At 39.8% G+C, this 23,412-nt stretch overlaps 1 protein-coding gene across 4 annotated transcripts in view; it reads right to left on the bottom strand.

Moving 5' to 3' along the window:
• The window catches only part of DEUP1 (deuterosome assembly protein 1), a 72,769-nt gene that overhangs the window by 21,894 nt on the left and 27,463 nt on the right, over positions 1-23,412 (bottom strand). For 3 of the 4 annotated variants that reach the window (XM_074956606.1, XM_074956614.1, XM_074956626.1), the window contains 5 exons: positions 17,193-17,338; positions 16,419-16,524; positions 14,477-14,674; positions 13,632-13,718; positions 9,592-9,791 (listed from right to left, as the gene is read on the bottom strand). In XM_074956606.1, coding sequence (XP_074812707.1) covers positions 9,592-9,791; positions 13,632-13,718; positions 14,477-14,674; positions 16,419-16,524; positions 17,193-17,338 — 737 coding nt within the window. The remainder of the gene's footprint in view (positions 1-9,591; positions 9,792-13,631; positions 13,719-14,476; positions 14,675-16,418; positions 16,525-17,192; positions 17,339-23,412) is intronic. The other variant, XM_074956620.1, reaches the window with a different exon arrangement.

Genomic DNA, 23,412 nt, shown 5'->3' with positions numbered 1-23,412 from the left:
TACTTGTCTCAGGTGAACTGAAAAATATTATTTCTTTTGTTTATCTTTATTATAGTGCAAATATTTGTAATCAAAGTAATAATATAAAGTGCGCACTGAACACTTTGTATTCTGTGTTGTAAATAAAATCAGTATATTTGAAAATGTAGAAAAAAACCAAAATATTTATAATAAATTTAAATTGGTATTCTATTCTTGTTTAACAGTGTGATTACAACTTTGATTAACTGCAACTAATTTTTAAAATCTAGTTAATTTGTTTTGCATTAATCAATTGAGTTAACTGTGATTAATTGGCAGCCCTAATTTAAATACCTATTAGGTCAGATTCTGATTTTACTCATACTGGTTTTCCACCACCCTAACTCCATTGACTAAGATTTTACTCCTGGTTTATACTGGTATGATTGTTGTCAGAATCAGGTCCACTGATTTTGTCTAGAATAGCTACTTAATGGAAAACTACTAGAATACTGTCAGTCTCCATTACTAATAAACATTTACACTATATTGCATTTGTAAAAGGCTGTCTTTTAGAAAAAACAAAAATGTATGTAAAATGTTTCATGCAAAATTTGTATCCATATTAATATGTTAGAATAAATTCAAAAGTAATTTAGCAACTCTGATACTCCCCAACCAATGTCTTGCATTACGATTTTAATGAAAGAAGAGTAAAACATTAGTGTATGATATGTAAAGGATCTCAGCAGAGCTTTCTAAATGTTTGAGGGGATGAAGAATTGTGTGAGGTGTGGGAAAGGAGAGAATTGTTGTTAACATGACCTTTATTTGACAAACAAATATGGGTGTTTTGCAGCTGGAGAGCTATAGGTTATTTTAATATTTTAGATCCAGGTCCTGCTAGCTACTTGGTACAGTAATGTACGTTGACATATGAATCATACAGCATAGTAAAAAAACAGGAGTACTTGTGCCACCTTAGAGACTAACAAATTTATTTGAGCATAAGCTTTCAACATCGGATGCATGCAGTGGAAAATACAGTAGGATGATTTTATATAGACAGAGAACATGAAACAATGGGTGTTACCATAGACACTGTACCAAGAGTGATCAGTTAAGGTGAGCTATTACCAGCAGGAGAGAAAAAAAAAACCTTTTGTAGTGATAATCAAGATGGGCCATTTCCAGCAGCTGATTATCACTACAAAATGGTTGCCCCCCCGCCGCCCCGGTAATAGCTCACCTTAACTGATCACTCTCATTACAGTGTGTATGGTAACAACTATTGTTTCATGTTCTCTGTGTATATAAAATCGTCCTACTGTATTTTCCACTGCATGCATCCGATGAAGTGGGCTCTAGCCCACGAAAGCTTATGCTCAAATAAATTTGTTAGTCTCTAAGGACTTTTTGCGGATACAGACTAAGATGGCTGCTACTCTGAAACAGGACTAAGAAAGTCTTTCTTTAGGGAGTAAGTAGGTAAGCCTATACTCTGATCACTTGGAGGCTAATTAGTGCCCCAGGAAAAGCTGAATAAGACTAATTATCTAATCACGGTGATGGGCTGGGTGGGGTAAACATTCAGTTGGCCCCTGATAAAAGAGGCACAGGAAGGAAGTATAAGAAGAGGGGGAGGTGAGTAGTGGGGAGAAAGAGAGGGAGAAACAGGGCTAGCTGAGCCTGGCAATGCAGTGGTCCCAGAGTAGGAAGATCTCAGCGACCATAAAGCCCAGCAAAGATTGTAAATAGGTGGGAGCACGGGGTCTGTGGTGATATTGGTGAAAAGAAATAGAAATAAAGTGTCACTAAGAGCACACCTAGTGGAGTCTGTCTGAATTCTGCAGGGGACAAGGATGGAGCTGGGCCCCTGTTACAAAATGTAATATTTATGACTATCAATACAGTTTTTAATAAGAATAGCCAAAAGCAAAACTGATACTAACAGTATCATAGAATCATAAAAGAAAAAAGAAAAGGAGTACTTGTGGCACCTTAGAGACTAACCAGTTTATTTGAGCATGAGCTTTCGTGAGCTACAGCTCACTTCATCGGATGCATAGCATATCGTGGAAACTGCAGAAGACATTATATACACATAGAATCATAGAATATCAGGGTTGGAAGGGACCTCAGGAGGTCATCTAGTCCAACCCCCTGCTCAAAGCAGGACCGATCCCCAATTAAATCATCCCAGCCAGGGCTTTGTCAAGCCTGACCTTAAAAATTTCTAAGGAAGGAGATTCCACCACCTCCCTAGGTAACGCATTCCAGTGTTTCACCATGCTCCTAGTGAAAAAGTTTTTCCTAATATCCAACCTAAATCTCCCCCACTGCAACTTGAGACCATTACTCCTTGTTCTGTCATCTGCTACCACTGAGAACAGTCTAGAGCCATCCTCTTTGGAACCACCTCTCAGGTAGTTGAAAGCAGCTATCAAATCCCCCCTCATTCTTCTCTTCCGTAGACTAAACATCCCGAGTTCCCTCAGCCTCTCCTCATAAGTCATGTGTTCCAGTCCCCTAATCATTTTTGTTGTCCTCCGCTGGACTCTTTCCAATTTTTCCACATCCTTCTTGTAGTGTGGGGCCCAAAACTGGACACAGTACTCCAGATGAGGCCTCACCAGTGTTGAATAGAGGGGAATGATCACGTCCCTCGATCTGCTGGCAATGCCCCTACTTATACAGCCCAAAATGCCATTGGCCTTCTTGGCAACAAGGGCACACTGTTAACTCATATCCAGCTTCTCGTCCACTGTAACCCCTAGGTCCTTTTCTGCAGAACTGCTGCCGAACCATTCAGTCCCTAGTCTGTAGCGGTGCATTGGATTCTTCCGTCCTAAGTGCAGAACTCTGCACTTGTCCTTGTTGAACTTCATCAGATTTCTTTTGGCCCAATCCTCCAATTTGTCTAGGTCTCTCTGTATCCTATCCCTACCCTCCAGCGTATCTACCTCTCCTCCTAGTTTAGTGTCATCTGCAAACTTGCTGAGGGTGCAATCCACACCATCCTCCAGATCATTTATGAAGATATTGAACAAAACCAGCCCCAGGACTGACCCTTGGGGCACTCCACTTGATACCAGCTGCCAACTAGACATGGAGCCATTGATCACTACCCGTTGAGCCCGACAATCTAGCCAGCTTTCTATCCACCTTATAGTCCATTCATCCAGCCCATACTTCTTTAACTTGCTGGCAAGAATACTGTGGGAGACCGTGTCAAAAGCTTTGCTAAAGTCAAGTAACAACATGTCCACTGCTTTCCCTTCATCCACAGAGCCAGTTATCTCGTCATAGAATTAGATTAGTCAGGCATGACTTGCCCTTGGTGAATCCATGCTGACTGTTCCTGATCATTTTCCTTTCCTCTAAGTGCTTCAGAATTGATTCCTTGAGGACCTGCTCCATGATTTTTCCAGGGACTGAGGTGAGGCTGTCTGGCCTGTAGTTCCCAGGATCCTCTTCCTTCCCTTTTTTAAAGATGGGCACTACATTAGCCTTTTTCCAGTCGTCCGGGACCTCCCCCGATCGCCATGAGTTTTCAAAGATAATGGCCAATGGCTCTGCAATCACATCCGCCAACTCCTTTAGCACTCTCGGATGCAACGCATCCGGCCCCATGGACTTGTGCACGTCCAACTTTTCTAAATAGTCCTGAACCACTTCTTTCTCCACAGAGGGCTGGTCACCTCCTCCCCATGCTGTGCTGCCCAGTGCAGTAATCTGGGAGCTGACCTTGTTCGTGAAGACAGAGGCAAAAAAAGCATTGAGTACATTAGCTTTTTTGCACATCCTCTGTCATTAGGTTGCCTCCCTCATTCAGTAAGGGGCCCACACTTTCCTTGACTTTCTTCTTGTTGCTAACATACCTGAAGAAACCCTTCTTGTTACTCTTAACATCTCTTGCTAGCTGCAACTCCAGGTGTGATTTGGCCTTCCTGATTTCACTCCTGCATGCCCGAGCAATATTTTTATACTCTTCCCTGGTCATTTGTCCAATCTTCCACTTCTTGTAAGCTTCTTTTTTGTATTTAAGATCAGCAAGGATTTCACTGTTAAGCCAAGCCGGTCGCCTGCCATATTTACTATTCTTTCTACACATCGGGATGGTTTGTCCCTGTAACCTCAGTAAGGATTCTTTAAAATACAGCCAGCTCTCCTGGACTCCTTTCCCCCTCATGTTATTCTCCCAGGGGATCTTGCCCATCAGCTCCCTGAGGGGGGTCAAAGTCTGCTTTTCTGAAGTCCAGGGTCCTATTCTGCTGCTTTCCTTTCTTCCTTGTGTCAGGATCCTGAACTTGACCATCTCATGGTGACTGCCTCCCAGGTTCCCATCCACTTTTGCTTCCCCTACTAATTCTTCCCGGTTTGTGAGCAGCAGGTCAAGAAGAGCTCTGCCCCTAGTTGGTTCCTCCAGCACTTGCACCAGGAAATTGTCCCCTACATTTTCCAAAAACTTCCTGGATTGCCTGTGCACCGCTATATTGCTCTCCCAGCAGATATCAGGGTGATTGAAGTCTCCCATGAGAACCAGGGTGTGCGATCTAGTAACTTCTGCGAGTTGCCGGAAGAAAGCCTCGTCCACCTCATCCCCCTGGTCCGGTGGTCTATAGTTGACTCCCACCACGACATCACCCTTGTTGCTCACACTTCTAAACTTAATCCAGAGACTCTCAGGTTTTTCTGCAGTTTCATACTTGAGCTCTGAGCAGTCATACTGCTCTCTTACATACAGTGCAACTCCCCCACCTTTTCTGCCCTGCCTGTCCTTCCTGAACAGCTTATATCTATCCATGACAGTACTCCAGTCATGTGAGTTATCCCACCAAGTCTCTGTTATTCCAATCACTTTGTCCTTGACTTTGTCAGGACTTCCAGTTCTCCCTGCTTGTTTCCCAGGCTTCGTGCATTTGTGTATAGGCACTTGAGATAACCCGCTGATCGCCCCTCTTTCTCAGTATGAGGCAGGAGCCCTCCCCTCTCACGCACTCCTGCTCGTGCTTCCTCGCGGTATCCCACTTCCCCACTTACCTCAGGGCTTTGGTCTCCTTCCCCCAGTGAACCTAGTTTAAAGCCCTCCTCACTAGGTTAGTCAGCCTGCTTGCGAAGATGCTCTTCCTTCTCTTCGTTAGGTGGAGCCCATCTCTGCCTATCTTAGTAAACTAAGATAAGACCATGACAAGCTTCATATGTTTAATAGTCATTCACTTCAGATCTTGCTGCCGTTATTCGAGCCACACAGTTGAAGAAAAGGATACCAATACAAAGAGCCCTTTACAGAACAATGAAACAACACAATAGTTTCCATTTGGCAGAGATGAGTCACATACAGACTCAAAAATGTTATATTTTCAAACTATGCTGTTACACATGAAAAAAGTTATAGAGAAAGTGAAAAGATGATAAAATAATATGGATATGAGGATTTAATCAATGAATGAACTTTGCAACATATAGACAGTTAACTTCCCCAGTAAGATTTTATGATTGTATAGATATTGGACTGTTTGTATTGAGTGAGCAGGATTTTGAGTCTCCTAACAAAATCAGCAATGGTTGGGCTGGTAATTGATTGTTTGTTTCTCCTTGGTTCTTTGGGTTATAATTAGCTGTGTGGTGTTAATCTCAGTTATGCTACTTTTTGGTGGGGGAAAAGCACTATTTAGTCTGTGCTGCTTGCTAGAAGTACACAAACTGTGTAATTCAACTGTTACATTCAACAGTTACTATTTAAAAGACACAAAAAGACTCCTCTTACAAATTATGATAATGGATTCGACAAAGTACATCATTACCTGCACAAAGAATATACTTCCTCATTATGATCTCACATGGCACTATATACTCTGGCCTCAGTCCAGCAAAGCATTTAAGCACTTGCTTCACTGTATGGGAGTAGTCTCGTTGTTGTCAATATAAGCATATAGGCAGAGGAGACCACATCTTTCCTCATCAGGCTCCTCCAATGCCCCTGGAGGCATTGTGACCACCATAGTTATGCTTCCCTCTAAAACACACAAAGTGCTCCAATACCACAGCATTCCAGAGCACTCAAAGCCACAATTTTCCTCTAAGCTTCAAGTTAGAAAAAAACAGACTCACTAAGACTAAAATTCAAGGAATATAAATACAGCTCTTCAACCAGCTGATAAGCATAAACTGAATTTTATAGAGTTTAATATGTGTGGGTTTTTCTGCTGAATCCTTAAAAACTGTGCTCTTGTCTGGTCTGCCTGTCACTGAAGATCTTTAGAGTGTAAACTCTTTGGGGCAAGGACCATGTTTTTGTTCTGTGTTTCTACAGTGCCTAACACAAGGGGGGCATAGCCATGACTGGGGCTCCTAGGTGCTATCACAATCTAAACGTAGTTGTCTGAATGAGCTCTCCCCTGCCATCAATTGATGAACTGGGGGGAAAGACTTCAGGAGAAGACCTTATTTTCAAAGACACACCTACTTTACCTAGGTGATCAGCAGACCAGCCTGCTTTGCCAAGTGATCAGTTTTGGCTGGTCTGGTTAAAATTGACTTTAGTCTTGGATGTAGGGGTAATGTAATATCACTATCCTTCTTGTATGAGTAAAGAGCAGTAGAACTATATTTAATATGCCTTAATTGAGGAGGATCACCCTAAATTAACTCGCTAAGTGAGTGGTAGTGATGCCAAATCCAAGTGAAAAAGATGGCTGTGGACAGGTGTTTTTATCTGGTTGTGTGGACTTATTTAAAGGGTACTAAAACCATTTGACCTTCCTTCTCCAGTGTTTAGATAGAGCTGATCAGACTCAGTTGTGAATCCTTCTTTCTTCTATGAGATTGCTAGAGCTGAAGTTTCTGATAAGCTGGGGTAGACCCTGAGCCTTAGACCTCATGGTGTGGCCAGTATTGTGACAAAATATAATGCATACGAGGCAGTATCAGTGAAGTTGCCTGCTACCCTGTGAAATCAGTAAGAGCTGAAATTACAAATGGACTGGTGGAGTGACAGTGGCAAACAGTGCCAGTGACTGCAATGCTGGCAAGAAGCAAGAGGAGGCAATGACTGCAAGTAGCGACAGAGGTGGCAGCAACAGCGGTGAGCAGAGTCAGCAGCATCACTCTGCCAACCCTCAATGGTGGGCTGGGAGGTTGTCCCACCTGAATTCACCCCTAGACTGTGGCACTTCACTAACCTCAGACAACAAACCATCAGTGGGGTCCAGTGGAGGGAAAAAGGAAGTGGTATGTTTAAGGGATATTCATTCATTGGATTTTCACATTACAAGGTGGGAAACTGAGGCAAAGGACTGCTGCCCAAGATCCTGTGGGGAGGGTACTTTAATTAGTTACTTTACTTATTGTTTACTTACTTCTGAGTTGTTGTGGTGGTGCTTTCCCAAGTTAATGCTATGTATCCCTCTGCTTTTAATAAAGTTTTCTTTTGTTATCCACAGACTCAGTGCTTGCAAGTGGGGAAACATTGCCTCTTAGAGGCACCCAGGGGTGGTGTTTAGTTTTTCCAGATTTCTGGATGGAGGCCCGAGACAATTTGGGTTTGTAATGTTAAGAGAAACCCCTAGATACGGAACAGACCCTTGGTGCTGTCAATGTCACCTAGCAGAAGCGTTACATCAATAATAATTAATAATAATCCCATGGTACTCTCTAAGAGAAAAGAATTTCCTTTGGTGCATTTTCAGCTATGTCCACTGTTGTGCAAAATACTATATGGTGGCTGCCCTTTGGCTGCCATCCAGTCATCCTAATGATGGCTGCATTTTATTTTAATGGTGATGTGATTCCTGTAATGTAACAGGGCATATTAGCCCTTTAAGAATATGGGGGCCAGAAGACCTGGTTTCAGGTGTTGGAATGAAAAATGGACCCAGAAAATGATATTAGGAGTTGCATGAGGTGGGAAAAATCCTTGAACACAGTTCCTTTAGTGGTCTAGGATCAGGAGCTCTGTAATGTCTGACGGGGCAGGGCTCGCCTCTCTTCCAGCCAATCAGGAGGAGCTCTCTCGAGAAGGGCAATATATAGATTGCATTCTGTGTCAGATGAAGGGAGATACTGATGCAGAAGGAAGACCGGCCCAAAAGAGTGAGCTCCACCCAGACAGGATTACTGGCTTTGGGTGGAGCAGATTGACAGAGGAAGAGCTTTGGGTGTGGCTCAAGAATGGGAGCTAAGTATGAACAGTTAAATTACAGTTATGGACTTTATGGGTGGGATTCATTGTGATTAAGGACTGTGAGGATTGTGTGAACTTTATTTGATATTAAACCAGACCCAGAAAGGGGTGTTGTAAGCCACAACTAAGACAGTGTGTAGTGCTTAAAGGGGCTTGCAAGAGGGGGCTAATAGGGAGAGGGTTCTTGTAAAACAATCCCTGGCCATAAGGGGGTGCTCCACCATTACATGTATATTTTTGTTTTTTTGTTGGGCAAATAGTTTGGGATGAAAGGTTTTGGCCCAAGTAGCCTGAACTTGATGATGTTCAGGGCATTCTGAAAAGCTCATCTTTTCACAGGAATTCAAAACTGGGGGAGGAAATGTCAGAGTGGGGAATTGTTGGAGGGCGATTTAAGCTTTTGAATTCCTTGATTTGCTGGTAGTGGGCCATACTGAATTGTACTGCTGTACTTTAGATATGTTTCAGTATTTTTATAGATAGATAGATATACATTTCCGTTATGTTCTGGGTGCCCATAACACATGGATATTTGCTCTTTTTTAGTGTGTATACACATCTAAATAAGTAAATGGAACCATAATTTCCCCTCATATTTGAACAACATAAGATGCACAGGTTAGTGTCAGAGTTCAGATGTATCCCCTGGAGCCTTAAAATGTGTTCCTGACTAACTTATCTCTGTGACTGCAGGGTGAAGACAAAACTAATAAACTGCCAATTTTTATTGCTCAGAACAAACAAAAAATATTTCTATTAGTATATTATCAAGGAAGATTGAGGGCAAACACAAATTATGGTTGTGTATATTTTGATAATAAAATTAATATAAATGTATATGAAAATTAGATGTAGTCCTATATTGTCTTGAAAATTTCCTCTATTCTCTTCAGTTAGGCACCCTAGCACACACTGGCGTTCCTGCACCATAACCAGTGGACAAACAAAAATGAGAATTTTTTGTATAAGAGCAGATATCAACACTAAAATTATAATTATAGTCCTGATTTATTGCTAAATTTATTATATCAGATTTCTGATGTTATTATATTGTAATATTGCCTGCAAGTCAGAAACCAGAGTTTATATCCATTGGGTACAATTCTGCAATATTAAACAGTTGCAAATTCCCACTGGCTTCCATGGGTCTCCAGTATTAGGTGCCAATGTACTTGTATTGTACATTGTATTATCTTCAAAATTTTTACTGATTTGAGAAGAAACAGCACAAAAATAATCTATAAATAAACAGATGTTTTAATAATTTAAATTCTGGCCAAATTCTGCAGCCTTACTTGCTTACTAATAGGACTAAATGTCTATTGAGGTAGTAGGAGTTTGAAATGAACAAAAATGGAGTAAGGACTTCAGGATTTGATTCTTTTAAAAGACGCTTACGAAACGCTTATGGAAAAATTAATGTATCTTTGCAACTTAAGTTTTACCTCTCTTCCTTTTCTTGCATTTCTAATTGGATTTGCTTAGTGTGCTTTGTTTCTCCATATCTATCCAGAGTAGCCAATATTGATGTTTCTGAATCACTCTGCAATTTACCAAGATTATTTCGTAACCTTTCATTCTCACACTCCAGTTCATGAATGGAAGCTGTGTAACTCTCATGTTCTGTGTTAGATAAATCTATGGTCTGTGGAAGAAAATAAAATCATCATTAAATGGGCATTTTTTCACTGTAACTAGAATTAATATTTTTTAACATGAAACACAAGGCAGCACTGTTTGCTAAATATTTAGTTACCATATGTAATCACACAGCATTCACAAAAAGAAAAGGAGTACTTGTGATATATGCCATCATGTGCCAGCAATGCGCCTCTGCCATGTACATTGGCCAAACCGGACAGTCTCGACGTAAAAGAATAAATGGACACAAATCAGACGTCAAGAATTATAAGCTTTCATGGGCTACAGCCCACTTCATCGGATGCATGCAGTGGAAAATACAGTAGGACAATTTTATATACACAGAGAACATGAAACAATGGGTGTTACCATACACACTATAACGAGAGTGATCAGTTAAGGTGAGCTATTACCAGCAGGAGAGAAAAAAAAACCTTTTGTAGTGATAATCAAGATGGGCCATTTCCAGCAGTTGAGAAGAACGTGTGAGGAACAGTAGGGGGGAAAAATAAACATGGGGAAATAGTTTTACTTTGTGTAATGACACATCCACTCCCAGTCCCACTACAAATGTGATATATGCCATCATGTGCCCTCAATGCCCCTTTGCCATGTACATTGGCCAAACCAGACAGTCGAGACTCTCTACGTAAAAGAATAAATGGACACAAATCGGATGTCAAGAATTGCAACATTCAAAAACCAGTCGGAGAACACTTCAATCTCTCTGGTCACTTGATTACAGATCTAAAAGTCGCAATATTACAAAAAAAAACTTCAAAAACAGACTCCAACGAGAGACTGCTGAATTGGAATTAATTTTCAAACTGGACACCATTAAATTAGGCTTGAATAAAGACTGGGAGTGGATGTGTCATTACACAAAGTAAAACTATTTCCCCATGTTTATTTTTCCCCCCTACTGTTCCTCACACGTTCTTGTCAACTGCTGGAAATGGCCCATCTTGATTATCACTACAAAAGGTTTTTTTTCTCTCCTGCTGGTAAAAGCTCACCTTACCTGATCACTCTCGTTACAGTGTGTATGGTAACACCCATTGTTTCATGTTCTCTGTGTATATAAAATCTCTGCACTGTATTTTCCACTGCATGCATCCAATGAAGTGAGCTGTAGCTCACAAAAGCTTATGCTCAAATAAATTTGTTAGTCTCCAAGGTGCCACAAGTACTCCTTTTCTTTTTGCGGATACAGACTAACACGGCTGCTACTCTGAAACAGCATTCATAGTAAATGATACACCAGTAGAAATGCCTCTAGAGAAAAAGAACTACATAAATGGGATACAGGGAATAATAGCCTTTGAAACACAATGAAATTAAATTAGAATTTTTCCACAAACAATGCATTCAAGGCAGTAGAGTAGTAAAATTGTTTGGTGTATTTGAATTACTCTCCTTGAAAAACTAAGCTATGAAAGCAGTCCTTAGCTGCCAAAGCTTGCAGGTGATTTAACTATATTTCTTCCTCAAGTAATATTTCCACTAAAGAATAATAAGAAAAAATACACAAAGGCATTATCAGACTATTTGTTTAAACACTATATATAGTAGCAATACATTGGTGTCAAAGGCAAAACATCTGGAAAGACATGTCAGACTATTGATAAAAAATCTGGAGAAGTCTTCTTAGACATTTGTTTATAAACAAACAGGCTTCCCTGGAGTTCAAAAAGATGCAATAGAAAAAAAAATGATAACTGAGTTTAGAGATTGAAATCCAATTCCAACACTACTCTCAGAGGTGACTTTGAAAGACTGTCATTATAAAAGCTACTGTAAAATGAATTAGTTTGGCAGGTCCAAAAGCTCACTGATTCAACCAAAATTACAACTAGTACAAAAAAGAAGCTCTTGTTAGATTTTTGGCGTTAGAAGAATTGGAAAGGTGCAAAAGGACTAACTAGTTAAAGGCTAGTATCTGCAAAATGCTGGGCATCTTCTTCATAGTTTTGAGCATCTTTAACCCCCATTAACTTCCACAGACATTGAGGAAGCTCTGAATTCTACTGGAGGTGCTTAGTACATCAAAGAATTGGGCTCTTATGTAACACAAATGAAAATCCATGAAGGAAATACTTCAAAATAAGCAGCTTTTTATGTATAGTTTGTCATAATGTTAGTAATTAAAGTTGCAAATAATGTTTGTTTTCTACTAATGAATAAATTCATCTGGTTCTTAAAGGGGAAAAAAAGGTCTATAGATTTCACTGATAAATGTTTAAAATAAAAGTGTATGAATGAGATACAATATAGACACCTACATATTTATATTTATAATGGTTGGGAAGCTCCATTAAGCTGAATTAGAATGCCTTAGAATTTTTGGAAATATGCTTATGTTATGGATATGACCTAATGGAGATGTACTTTATGCAAAATGGATCTTGTACGATATAATTGGAAAGGTTATAATTTATTTGAATGTGATTATCCAATTTGTATGCATGTATCATTTCTGTATCTAAAATTAGAAATCTGGATAACAATTACAACTGGGTGTGTATTGGGAAGACACCCACCAGACAACAGGCCATCAAATTTGATGAGCTATCAGGAAGGAACAACAAAACCATGAAGATACTAATCTCTCTCCCTCCTGGAGGTGTTCGGGGACATAACTGTGACACTACTAAGTCAGGTGATCTTGTCACCTGATACTAAACATTACCTGGGACTTCTTCTAAGGTTCCACTGGAAGGAAGGGGGGGGTCAAGTTTGGGAAACAAAGGATACCCGCCTTATGTCAATCCTATTTAAGGGTGGGGAGGAAGGCAAACGGGACTCCTCTTCATGGCCTGTGTGCCCAAGAAGAAAGACCGCTAAAGCCACTTGAAGGGGAGGCAGGGAGAAAGTCCAGACTGAGACAGGGGTCCAGTCTGAAAAGAAATATAACTGGAACCCTGAACCACAGAAACTTTGCAACCTGCCTAAAATAACATTTAGGGTAAGAAATTACATTTTGTAATTGACTTACGAGGAGAGGCTGAGGGAACTGGGGTTATTTAGTCTGCAGAAGAGAAGAGTGAGGGGGGATTTGATAGCAACCTTCAACTACCTGAAGGGGGGTTCCAAAGAGGATGGAGCTAGGCAGTTCTCAGTGGTGGCAGATGACAGAACAAGAAGCAATGGTCTCAAGTTGCAGTGGGGGGTGGTGGAATCTTCATCCTTAGAGGTTTTGAAGGCCTGCTTGACAAAGCCCTGGTTGGGATGATTTAGTTGGTGTGAGTCCTGCTTTGAGCAGGGGATTGGACTAGATGACCTCCTGAGGTCTCTTCCAACCCTAATATTCTATGATTCTCTTTCTTGAAGTATATTGAGCTTAGTTTGTGTACTTTGGTTTATTTGCTCAGTAATCTACTTTGTTCTGTCTGTTATCTCTTATATTCACTTAAAATTCACCTTTTGTAGTTAATAAACTTATTTCTTGTTTATAACATAACCCCATGTGCTGGAGGAAGCGTAATAGCTTGGCTCAGCAAGACAAGTACAAAGGGTGCCCAGATTGGCATAACAGACAGGCTCAGTGGTATCTCAGCACATCAGGGGGCACTAAAGGGGGACAAACTTTCACAATATTTATGAAAGATTGTGATTTGGAGATGTTCCCTCATACGAGACAATGTTGTTAGTGTAGGAATTTGGAGTTTTTCCCTAGAGGCCAGGGTTGGGAACACCACATGGCTGTGTGTAGAAGCTCTCCAGTTTCTTTTATTAAAGTCTTATTCCTTTCTCATTCACTGGTTTGTTATTTAATTAACCCGGAGATCATTACATCAACAAACATAAATAACTGCTTTGTATATTTTACAGCTACAAAAATTACCATGTATCTTCTAGACTCCAAATTTTCTATCATCTTCTTCAAATGTGTGTTTTCCGATCTGATAGCTTCATACCTCATCTCTGACAACTGGAGAAAAATTAAATTCCTAGTTGAACTTAGCAATATGAGCTATAAAATATTCAGTATAGTTCTGTATAAGTTTAATTTTATACTTTACTCAAAACATTCATAAAGAATCATGACACTAATATAGTGAAAGCTTTTCTTGAATACAAGAAGCATTAAATTCCCAACATAAGCAGAAATGAGCACCTCCAAATTTCAAGGGTTTGGGTAAATTGTGTTTCTGCTACCCAGATGTTTTCAAATATGTGAGTAAGGGATGGAGCTTATTTGTTTTTAAAACTGAAGTTTACAATAATTTACAATACTGCAAGATTAACAATCGAGCTTTACAACTGACAGGCTTCTCCAAACAATTTCATAAACATTCTTTAATCAATAGGTTAAAAAGAGCTGTCAAAATTAGACAAATTTTCTGGATAATCTAATGAACAATTTTAAGATGTAGTAGGCATAATAAAACCAACCTAGAATTTTTCAAGATCTTCTATGTGCTTAAATGTAACTACAGTACTGATGATCTAAATGGACCATATGTTAAAGTTAGATGTTGCACAAATGACATTTACTGGTCCTTTATTGTTCTGGCACCATTTTCGCTTTATTTTCGTATTATTATTTCATAAAGCTTGAATATAATAGCAGGCCGATGAAAACTAAAGCACCAGATGTTAATTTTTTAAGCAATGTATGTCATTATCACTACTGAGCTGGAGAATGACCTAGTCTTTTTTTTTTTTTTTTTTTGCTTGCTTGCGTACCTGTTGTTTTGCTAACAATTTTTCTTTTATCTCTAACTCCATTTTTAACTTTCTTTCCAGAAGAGTAGCTTTCTCCATGATAGTTGCTATAGTGATCTCCTTCTGATGAAGCTCTTCTGTCAGGTCAGAGATTTCTGTCCTCATTCTTTCCTGCTCAGAGCTATGGGACTGCTTCTCTTGATAAAGATGGTCCCTTATCTGTAGCAAATATGTTCCCAAAAGACAATGTTTATGCAGTATATAAGATCACATCACTTATCACCTACTAGTGATTTTTTCCTCCCTTATTCCAGTACACCAACTCTTCTAACCATATCAGTAACTTTAAGGCAATTTTAAAATAAACTGTCTTTATGATTCAATGCAATTAACTTTTTTCTTTATTCAGCATCTTTTCACAATCCATAATTTATTCTTTAGTTCATTTGTCTATTTCCCTGATGTCAAAAGTGGTAATAATATTTAAATTCACAACAACAAACAAACAATAAGCATAGGGTTTGTAAAAATATTAATTTTAATAATTATACCTTAAGACAAAATAAATCTATTGAAAGGTATTACTTACTAAGATGTATTTACCTTACCTCTAAATTAGTTTAGGCTGTCTTAAAAGCACTCATTTAACTCAAAATGAACCCACAGAAGTTCTTTATGAGAAATAATCACAGATATAAAGAGCTTATACAGTATTATGGAACAGAGCTCTTATTAGTATTAGCTATCACAGAATAAAAATTTGCCACCAAAGTCACTTTATGACAGCTACTGCTGCTATAATACATAACATTTAAAGTAATATTTTCTGCAAAACCTTCCTCTGTCTGGTACTCCAGAGTGTCTATACAGAGATTGTGGGTCACATTATCCTTCTGCCAGTAACAAATAATGCAACACCATATTACTTAGGAGCAAGAACAAAAACCAGTCAAACTACATCTGAATTTGTTTTAATTAGTTTCCCATAATAATGCACATGATCAATAGTTGATGATATTTTCATTTTATTACAAAAATATAAACATTTTAATGCAATTAAATTTAGATATAAACATCTGAGGGATAGATCATGACCTCATGTCAAAGTCACTATAAATCTGCTTCAGCAGCCACGTAGGCTGCTCCCAGTTGCAGATGCTGCTGCTCACATCCCTGGTCATAGCGTAAGCTGTATGTGTGAAGAAAGGGCAGGGCATCCCCTACACACCAGAGAGAGTAACACAGCCACTTTTGGTATAGCGACCCGCCAAGCCATATGTCACCTCATGCCACTGCTACACTGACCTCACCAGGGTCCTGTAGGAGAAGTATGGCACATAGTTCAACCAAAAAAAGAAAAGGAGGACTTGTGACACCTTAGAGACTAACAAACTTATTTGAGCATAAGCTTTCGTGAGCTACAGCTCACTGAAGTGAGCTGTAGCTCACGAAAGCTTATGCTCAAATAAGTTTGTTAGTCTCTAAGGTGTCACAAGTCCTCCTTTTCTTTTTGTGGATACAGACTAACACGGCTGCTACTCTGAAAACAGTTCAACCAAAGAAGCCCTGCACTGAGCTGTGTTATGTGTATTGTATTCCAAGTTGCCCATGCTAACTTGCTCCAACTGTTCAGCCAGTGCAGCTTATGTTTCGGCCTAAATGGTCTGTGTAGGGGAGTTATTTCCATGACTGTGCCCCTTTGACATGTGTCTCTGCCTCTATTTGCATGTTTCGCCCAGTTCTGGTGTTTGCCCAGTGCACAATAGTGTTGAGTGTACAGCTGTCCTATTCCTTCTGGGAATACAGTACACACATAAGCTTCCTTCCTACCTGTGAAAATGCAGCTATTCTCCTATGCACTTTGGTGTATTCATATAAGCAAGGTCATGATTTTGCCTTAATACTTAAAAAAAACAAACTCTATTACAACTAAGATTTCAAAATATTTACAAATGTGGAATACCTTGTTTAGCTCTTTTTGCTGACTTTCCTGGTGTTGTTCTAACTTTAATAGCTCCGCTTTTTTGTCTTCCAGTTCCTGAATACATTGTGCATAGGCTGATTGAAGCCTTTAAATAAAAAAGCATTAATAATAATTATTGAGGGTCAAATTGTTCCCTACATAAGAAAAACCCATGAAGTGGGCAGACAATGCCATGAGCCACAGCTTACAGAAGTTTTCGCCTCACCATTCAATCAGGGAAGGGCTACCGTCTTATGGAAAAGGCAGGAGATTTGGTCACCTAAACCAGAGTGGAGCTTGGTAGATCTATGGACCATCTGTCTGCTGAAAGAATCCTGAAATCACTTGTGAACCACATGCCATATAATGCCACATGGCTACAGCAAAACACACATTTACTAGCCTAGCTGTAAAAATCATACAAATTGTTATCAGGGAGTGGGAGTGTTAGAGAGTCTTGTTTTTTTAATCAATGTATTTTTTTAAACTGTCTTAGAGTACCTAGACCAAAGGAAAGGTTTTCCTTTAATCAAATGAGCATATAAAGCCATATAAAACATATTTTAAACAATTAGGCATCATGAAAACTGTTTAACTGTGTGTCTAGCTATTGATTACAATCTCATAAAATTACTAAAATATTAATTCAAACATGAATTTGATTTTCTAATCTACAAGATCTTTTAAAAAAACCCAATATAAACCAAAGGGAAGAAAAAAGTTATTTAGCTCACAAATTCTTTACAATATAAATGATGTCTTTCAAATACATACTTCATTTGATTTTCTTGGATGTTTTTACATTCTCCAATTTTCAATAATTCTTTACGCAACTGCTGGAATTCTGCTTCCATCCCTCTCCAGAGGGCATCACGTGACTGCAACTCATTTCTCATCTCTGAAAGTCCTGCCTCCATGTTCTAAATAAATAAATGATCAAAATGACTCAATAGTGGCTTTAAATTCAATGGTCTTGTAGCAAAAATATGCTGACATATACTTTATATTACATATTTCATATGAATTTAAGAAGCAATTTTTATTTGAAAAACTGCTTTTATTCTGAGGCCAGTTCCTATTTTGGAGAAGGCATTGCTTTTGTAAGGTTTTCAACAGTCAGTCTCTCTCTCCAAAAATGTCGCTCAAAAATAAGATACTTGAAGTTCTTTAGGTCATGCAGTGCTAAGATGCATTTGTCTCTGACATATTCATAGGAAACCTTCTACAGCATTATGGTAACTTCTCATTTTATTTAAGTTTTCCAGAACAGTTTCAGTTTGCTACAAGTTCTATCTAGAACACGGGTTCTCAACCTTTTTCTTTTCTGAGCCCCGCCCCCACCCCCACTCCCCAATATGTTATAAAAACTTCATGACCCACCTGTGCCACAACAACTGTTTTCTGCATATCCAACAGATTAAAAGCTGAATTAAATTGATAGTTATACAGTTACACACACACATATATATAATATAAAAAGAAAAGCATAATATACATACAAAAATAACAGGTTTCAGAGTAGCAGCCGTGTTAGTCTGTATTCGCAAAAAGAAAAGGAGTACTTGTGGCACCTTAGAGACTAACACATTTATTTGAGCATAAGCTTTCATGATGAAGTGAGCTGTAGCTCACGAAAGCTTATGGTCAAATAAATTTGTTAGTCTCTAAAGTGCCACAAGTACTCCTTTTCTTTTTGCGAATACAAAAATAAAAAAATTAATATATATATTTTTTAACTTAGTGTGAAACTTCTTGTTGGTGCTGACCTGCAGGCTGGGTGGCCCACTGAGGTGACACAGGGGGTAGAGGTGGCGCTCCCTCCCTGAGCCCCACCACCCAGGGCTGAAGCCCAGTTTATTTTGGTGGACCCCCTGAAACCTGCTCGTGGCCCCCCAGGAGACCACGGACCCCTGGTTGAGAACTACTGTTCTAGATCACACTCTGTGATGCAGGATTCAGTGGCATCATTTAGGGGTATTTTATATTTTCCTAACATTGAGGTCTAACATTTTATATCCTTGGAATCCTGAATAAGGAGAAGATTAGGAAGGAGGTGAATGGCTCCAAAAGACACTCTCTAAAAGCTTCCAGAAGCTTGCAGTGTATGTGACTAGATTCTACATGTGGGAACATGCAGAGGCCACTCTGAAGTAGAATCTGTCTAGCTAAAACATGCACTCATTCATCTCTCCCCCCCCCCAAAAAAAGGAGTACTTGTGGCACCTTAGAGACTAACACATTTATTTGAGCATAAGCTAGTCAGAGATGACAATTTATTTATAGCATGAACTATACAAGCTTTCAAACTATCACTATTGAGCTTTGCCCTCGGATTTCTCTAGTGTTGATCCTACTTCATCTTTCATTTCTTGGTGTTAAAAATGTGACAAACAACTGACACGTAAACATCATATTAGCTTGGTGAAAGCTTGTTATGGGATTGAGACTGATAGGTGTGAACTCACCCTAACTGTAAGCATAAGCCCCACCTAAGGCAAAATGAGTGTGTGAACCTGCCCAGAAGCGAGCAAGCATGGATGTGTGTGTGTGATTACACTAAAAAGCTGAGAACAGACAAGAAAAAGACAGCCTAAAGGAACATGGTGGCTGATCCTGGAAAAAACCTGGAGAGAGACTTTTGAGTCCGAGTACAGGCTCATAAGAGTGCTCTTGATGCTGTAAGCAAAAGAAGCTGTTTCCTGCTATTTGATTCCTTCTGCATTCAGAGACCACAGGACTTTGTACATTCTTTGTAAATACACAAAACTGCATCAAAGAAATACCTAACACTAATTTCTACTCCCAACTGGAACACCCACAGGGCCCCAAACTCTGACTAGCTGCTTAGGTCAAAAAGGGCAACAGTATTATGCTTGAAATAATAACATTTATGTATAAGCCCTCATTATAACCAGCACAATTATACCAAAATATGAGCATATAATTTGAAAACATAACTTTTGAGCATTGGCAAAAAAAAAACAAGTAGTAGATAAAAGAAACAAGGATGTTCCAATGGTAGTGGACTTTGCCTTTAAGATAGTATGCTAAGAAAATGTTAAGTGTTTTTCATCACTTCTTCATTTTATTTCAGTACATTTAAAAGTGAAAAGAAAGCTTTTTAAACTTCAAAAATGACCACGGAAATTCACATCTCAGAAGAGTGAATCCAGAACAGCTATTGCAAGTGAGTCCCTTCAAAGGGTTTATTCCCCCAGAAAGGGGGGCGGGGGGAAGAGAATCTCAGATTAGAGTGACCTTTCTTCTAACCAAAGAAGAGGACTGTGATTTCTTTGCCTGAAAGGGTTGCTGAAGGGTGATGTGAAGCACTCCCTCTCTCCTGCAGGAGGTGGGCATACTGACTAAATTCTCACAGCCTTTGTTGGCTTCAGAGGGGTGGACCAAGCTTGAATTGTGTATAAGATCTCTAGCATTTCAAAGCATTGTGCTACAACTCCACCACTGGGCTGGCCCTTTGTTTAAAGGGTTAAAAGCTTTAGTTAAACACCGAAGTGCATCTCTGAGCATATCCAAGTAAAAATTAAATTTAAACTCTTAATAGAGGCTACAAGGACTTACTCATGGCTACCTTAGAGTTTGATTCTTTTAAGAATTGATTTTAAATGTATGAATGTATTGTCAAGCATTTACTATAGCCCAGAAATTCTGCAAGGCCTTCTAGTTTGGCTGCTGGATCCTGCATGCTTTTCAGCTAAGTTCCCTGTATAACACTATCATTGCTTCCAAACAGGCAGGAAAGTTTTGGATTCCAGGAATCTGTCAGCTCCTTGTGGGGCGATAGTGAGTGGACTCAAACTCAGGAAATTCTTATTACTATATTTATAATCATATAACTCCTGCTTTGGAATTGAGCAGGAATGGATATTAAATAATAAAAGCAGTAGCACTTTTATAATTCAAAGAACCCAGACTGCAGCTACGTTTAAACCTTCAACAAGCCAGCAGTTTTTCTCACAAACAGTGCTTCATTTGTCCACTAGGTGCCTTAACTAGACCATTTTGTTTTGATATTTTCAAAATGTTTTTTATTCTAATTAGCTTAAATTTCAAACCAAAAAGACATTTAAAACCGGAAAATGTGATTTTTTTTTTGTGCTGAAAATATCAAAAGAAACATTTCAGAAAATTTCAAAACTTTTTTCTGAACTCTTCTCAGTCAAATAATTAGTCAAAACCAACACTTTCCTGCAAAAACTTTCAGTTTTGACAAATTAGTATTTTCCAAAATTTCTGACCAACTTTACTCTTAACTCTTCCCTGTACCTGTTCAACTTCTTTGTTAGATGTGTGTGACTAAGTTGTCATGTAAATTCATTATCACTAGTGAATTCACTACCACCAGCTGAACTACGCAGATCTGCCAAGTATCTCACACACACATACAGGCCATACCTCAAATATTTCCAGACCACAGCCCAGTCTGAGTTCAACAAGCTGCAGGAATGAGCCTTAATCATGGCTTATGGTTATTAAAGAACATAAGAATAGGCATGCGGGGTCAGACCAATGATCCATCTAGCCCAGTATCCTGTCTTCCGACAGTGGCCAATGCCACATGCTTCAAAGAGAATGAACAGAACAGGACAATTATCAAGTGATCCATCCCCTGTCATCCAGTCCCAGAATCTAACAGAGTCTCAGGGACACTTAGAGCATGGGGTTGTATCCCTGACCATGTTGACTAATAGCCATTGATGGACCTATCCTCATTAACTTATCTAATCCTTTTTTGAACCCAGTTATATTCTTGGCCTTCACAACATCCCCTGGCAATTAGTTGCATGGGTTGATTGTGCGTTGTGTGCAGAAGTACTTCCTTTTGTTTATTTTAAACCTGCTACCTATTGATTTCATTGGGGGACCCCTAGTTCTTGTGTTTTGTGAAGGTGTATAAATAACACTTCCTTATTAACTTTCTCCACACCAGTCATGATTTTATAGACCTCTATTATATCCCCCCTTAGTCCCAGTCTTTTTAATTTCTCCTCATATGGAAGCTGTCCCAAAGCCTTACTCATGTTTATTGCTCTTCTCTGTTCCTTTTCCAATTCTAATATATCTTTTTTGAGATGGGCAACCAGAATTACATGCTGTATTCAAGATGTGAGCATACCATGGATTTATATAGTGGCATTATGATATTTACTGTCTTATTATCTATCCCTTTCCTAATTGTTCCTAACATTCTGTTAGCTTTTTTGACTGCCACTGAACACTGACTGGATGTTTTCAGAGAACTGTCCACAATGACTCCAAGATCTCTTTCTCGGCTGCTGTTGCTCCTGCTGAGCAGGCAGCCAATTGGCCTCTGGCTCGCTGCTCCCCTGTTGGAGCCCAGTGGGGGGAAAAGCAGCCAGAAGGAGCAGGCAAAGGTGGGAAGGACAGAAGGTGAGGGGGGCCCAATACAAGCCCCAGGCAACCCGCCATAGTAACCAGCCAGTCCCCCTCATCCATGCTTCCTCTCTCCCTCATTCCCAATAGGTCCCAGCTCTCCCCTAACCCTTCACCACCCTCACTTAGCACATCCCAACTTTCCCAAGATGCCCTCTCCAGCTCTTTCCTTCTTCCTCCCAGACACCTCCCCTACTATCTTCCTGGACACCCCCACAAATTTATCTTCCCTAAGCTAATGTAATGGTCTCAAGTTGCAGTGGGGGAGGTTTAGGTTGGATATTAGGAAAAACTTTTTCACTAGGAGGGTGGTGAAGCACTGGAATGCATTACCTAGGGAGGTGGTGGAATCTCCTTCCTTTGAGGTTTTTAAAGTCAGGCTTGACAAAGCCCTGGCTGGGATGATTTAGTTGGGGATTGGTCCTGCTTTGAGCAGGGGGTTGGACTAGATGACCTCCTGAGATACCTTCCAACCCTGATATTCTAGGATTCTACCACCCATCTTCCCTCATGCAATGACTTTACCCCCGTCTTCTCCCTCTTGGGTACTCCTACAAACACAGCTTCATCCAGCCTCCCCTACAATACCACAGTTACCCCATCTTCTGTCCAAACAGCCCCATAAACCTCAGATATGTCGCAGCATCTCTCAGCCACCTCCACCCATACAGCCCCCTGACCATCCCACAAATCCATGTACCGCAGCTTACCTCCCCACCAAGGCAGCTCCAAAACAGCACCAACCTACCTTTGAGGCACCCACCCTCCTGCCACAGTTGCCAAGTGTTGTGCTGCTTAGTTGTTAAGCAGACGTTTATGTAAAAATACAAATAATTTGCATACATGCAAATGCTTTAATTAGACATTTGCAAATAATTTGCATCAAAGTCACACATGCTTGAGTCCCGATGATCCTGGCATATTTCCTGAAACGGAGGGAGACCTCGCAGGAGGAGAGGGTGAGAGGATGCTTTAGGGAAAGAAGTAAAGACTCTCAAGAATAAAGCAAATAAATACTAAATACTACATTAAATTAAACAAAACACTACAACTAACTGAAAGTTAGAGGCAAGCTTGACCAGCTCTAACGTGGGCATGCTAAATACTCTGAGGCCTAGGTGATTGAGAAGGAACTGAAGGCAGTTTGCCCACACAGCCCTACATAGCTGGCACTACTACCAAAAATCACACTGAACTGGAGCACCCATAGGGACCCTAGTCAAAGAAGAACTAAAAAAGATACCAGTAAGACTGCCTTCCAAAGATACCCTCCCAAGTTCTGGCATGGAAGGCAAGCTGAGGGAAAGAAGGGTATATCGCAGATGGGGCTGCAGTATATAGCACTGCAGAGATTCTGGACAGCACTATAACCCACAAAACCAGGGGATAGGCTACCGCAACTTTGACAGGCCTCAAGGGTGGTGGCCAACCCTAATAGCAGGTTGTGCTACCAGCTCTGCCTATAACAAAATATATTACCATACATTTTTTTCTAGATACTTAGATACAATTTCATAGCATCTTGTGTACTACTCCACATAAGCCAGACAAACAAAATTCATGAAAGCTATTGATACACAAG

Source organism: Natator depressus, chromosome 1, assembly GCF_965152275.1.
Source record: "Natator depressus isolate rNatDep1 chromosome 1, rNatDep2.hap1, whole genome shotgun sequence".
Lineage (NCBI taxonomy): Eukaryota > Metazoa > Chordata > Testudines > Cheloniidae > Natator > Natator depressus.
The sequence above is the reverse complement of the archived record's forward strand: the minus strand, read 5'-3'. Positions and strand labels throughout refer to the sequence as shown.